General features: G+C 35.6%; 1 protein-coding gene across 1 annotated transcript in view; it reads right to left on the bottom strand.

The window, feature by feature from the left end:
- Positions 1-482: 482 nt before the first annotated feature.
- The window catches only part of LOC144971183 (neuronal acetylcholine receptor subunit alpha-3-like), a gene marked incomplete at its 3' end in the record, with an annotated part of 18,255 nt that continues 16,823 nt past the window's right edge, over positions 483-1,914 (bottom strand). Inside the window, 1 exon segment of the mRNA XM_078911671.1 lies at positions 483-691. Coding sequence (XP_078767797.1) covers positions 483-691 — 209 coding nt within the window.

Below are 1,914 nucleotides of genomic sequence, written 5' to 3'. Positions count from 1 at the left end.
GGCTATGTGGTTTTGACACTCGTTTTCGGATCGGAAGGTTCTGGGTTCGAGCCTCGCTAAACGGATCGTTGAGTCATTGGAAACGAATCTTTACTCATATTCTCTCACCGTAATCAGGTAATCTGGCCGTTAACAGCGTCGTCTATGTCGGAAAAAAGGTAATACCGCCTAACAGGCATTATGTTTCGTTCTACACGTAACGTGTTGCTGTTGGTCAGGGACCTCTTGTAAAGCGCTTTGAGCAGGTTTAGTAGATATTGCGTTATATAAAAAAGCTTTAAAAATAGTATTAATATTAGTTGCAGTAATAGTGGTAGTAGTAGTAGTAGTAGTAGTAGTAGTAGTAGTAGTAGTAGTAGTAGTAGTAGTAGTAGTAGTAGTAGTAGTAGTAGTGATGGTGGTAATGGTGGTTATACATGTAGGATCTGTGATTGTAATATACACAACAAAGCAAAGACACCAGGGTGTGCAACTGTGGTTACCTTTCTAACGGTGATACTTTATTCCTTTCAACATGTTTGTCTGTCTTGTAACACGTTAGTCGTCGAAGAAATTTCGTGAGTTTGATGGTCTTGGTTCCCACTGGAATGTCGTCGTCTCGAAAATGCAGTCGAAGGATAAACACACAAACAACCACACTGACAGCCGACATGCCCAGTAGCGTGGTAAGGTACAAACCCAGGGTAGACACCTGTGTTTACCAAAAAAAAAAAAAATATGAAGTCACTTTTGTATCAGCAGGGAAATGACGTGCATTTAGAACGTGTGAGTTATTGAGAACGTCTGAGAAAATATTCATTTGGCGGCTAATCCTGCTTCCATCTGTTATATTGTTATTTAAAACCAGCATTCACAAATGACACACCTTCGTTATCTAATTCAAGAGCCCCAAAGGGATCAAAGTATAGTGGATAAGAATATAAGACGTGAATTTATATATAGAGCAATATCAATTATATGTTATATTAATTATATATATCTGCTTCAAATCCTCGGAAAAATCGTTCGTATCAGTGTTTTTGTCTCGAGGAAATCGAAATGGCGGCGGCTATGTTTACTTCCGACACAAAATTGCACCGCTAATTTCATCTTATTTCGCGATTTGTTGATTGAAGACCTATCCTTCGCTTAATATTATATAAATCGTTGTATGATGATTTAGAATTACAAAGAGGCATCAAAAATAATAAACCATCCTCTTGATGGAGTAGAAAGAATTCATGGAAAAGCAATAGAAAGGAAAGCATTCTCAATTACCAACAATAAAAAACATATTTTATACCATGAATTTAGTATTTTACCATCTGGGAGAAGGTTTTGTCAGATTAAATGTAGAACTAACAAGTATAAATCAACGTTGGTTCCATCAGCAATAAAAATGTTGAATATTTCATATGGTACAGCAAAACCAAGGATAGATACGTTGACTGATTGATTGATTAATTTATTTAATGTTAGATTAAGTGACCAATTGATAATGATGATAACATTTGGTGTTGAATTGCCGAAAATGTAACGAATTGAAAATGAAATGAATATGTTTATGTTGTGTATATCGCACGCGTGAAAGAAAGAGAGGAAGAGAGAGAGAGAGAGAGAGAGAGAGAGAGAGAGAGAGAGAGAGAGAGAGAATAAGTTGGAGTGAAATAGCTGTTCAATGTTATTGTTATCATATAAGGTTATTACAAGTGTAACTAAATGACAAATTGCCATATTTATGGACAATAAAGATCTATTATTATTATTATTATTATTATTATTATTATTATTATTATTATTATTATTAAAGTGCTTACAGGAGAACCCAAGTCAATAACACCGAAGACGTAGGGAGAACCATGGCGCCTGAAATGCAAACCTGCGATTTTTCACGATGCTGTTTCTGGTTAGATATACAAAATGCGTTGATGGCCG

The sequence above is a fragment of the Berghia stephanieae genome, chromosome 4 (assembly GCF_034508935.2).
Source record: "Berghia stephanieae isolate SIO BIC M18660-M18661 chromosome 4, UCSD_Bste_1.3, whole genome shotgun sequence".
In the NCBI taxonomy this organism is placed as follows: Eukaryota; Metazoa; Mollusca; class Gastropoda; order Nudibranchia; family Aeolidiidae; genus Berghia; species Berghia stephanieae.
This window is presented reverse-complemented; position numbering and strand designations above follow the sequence as displayed.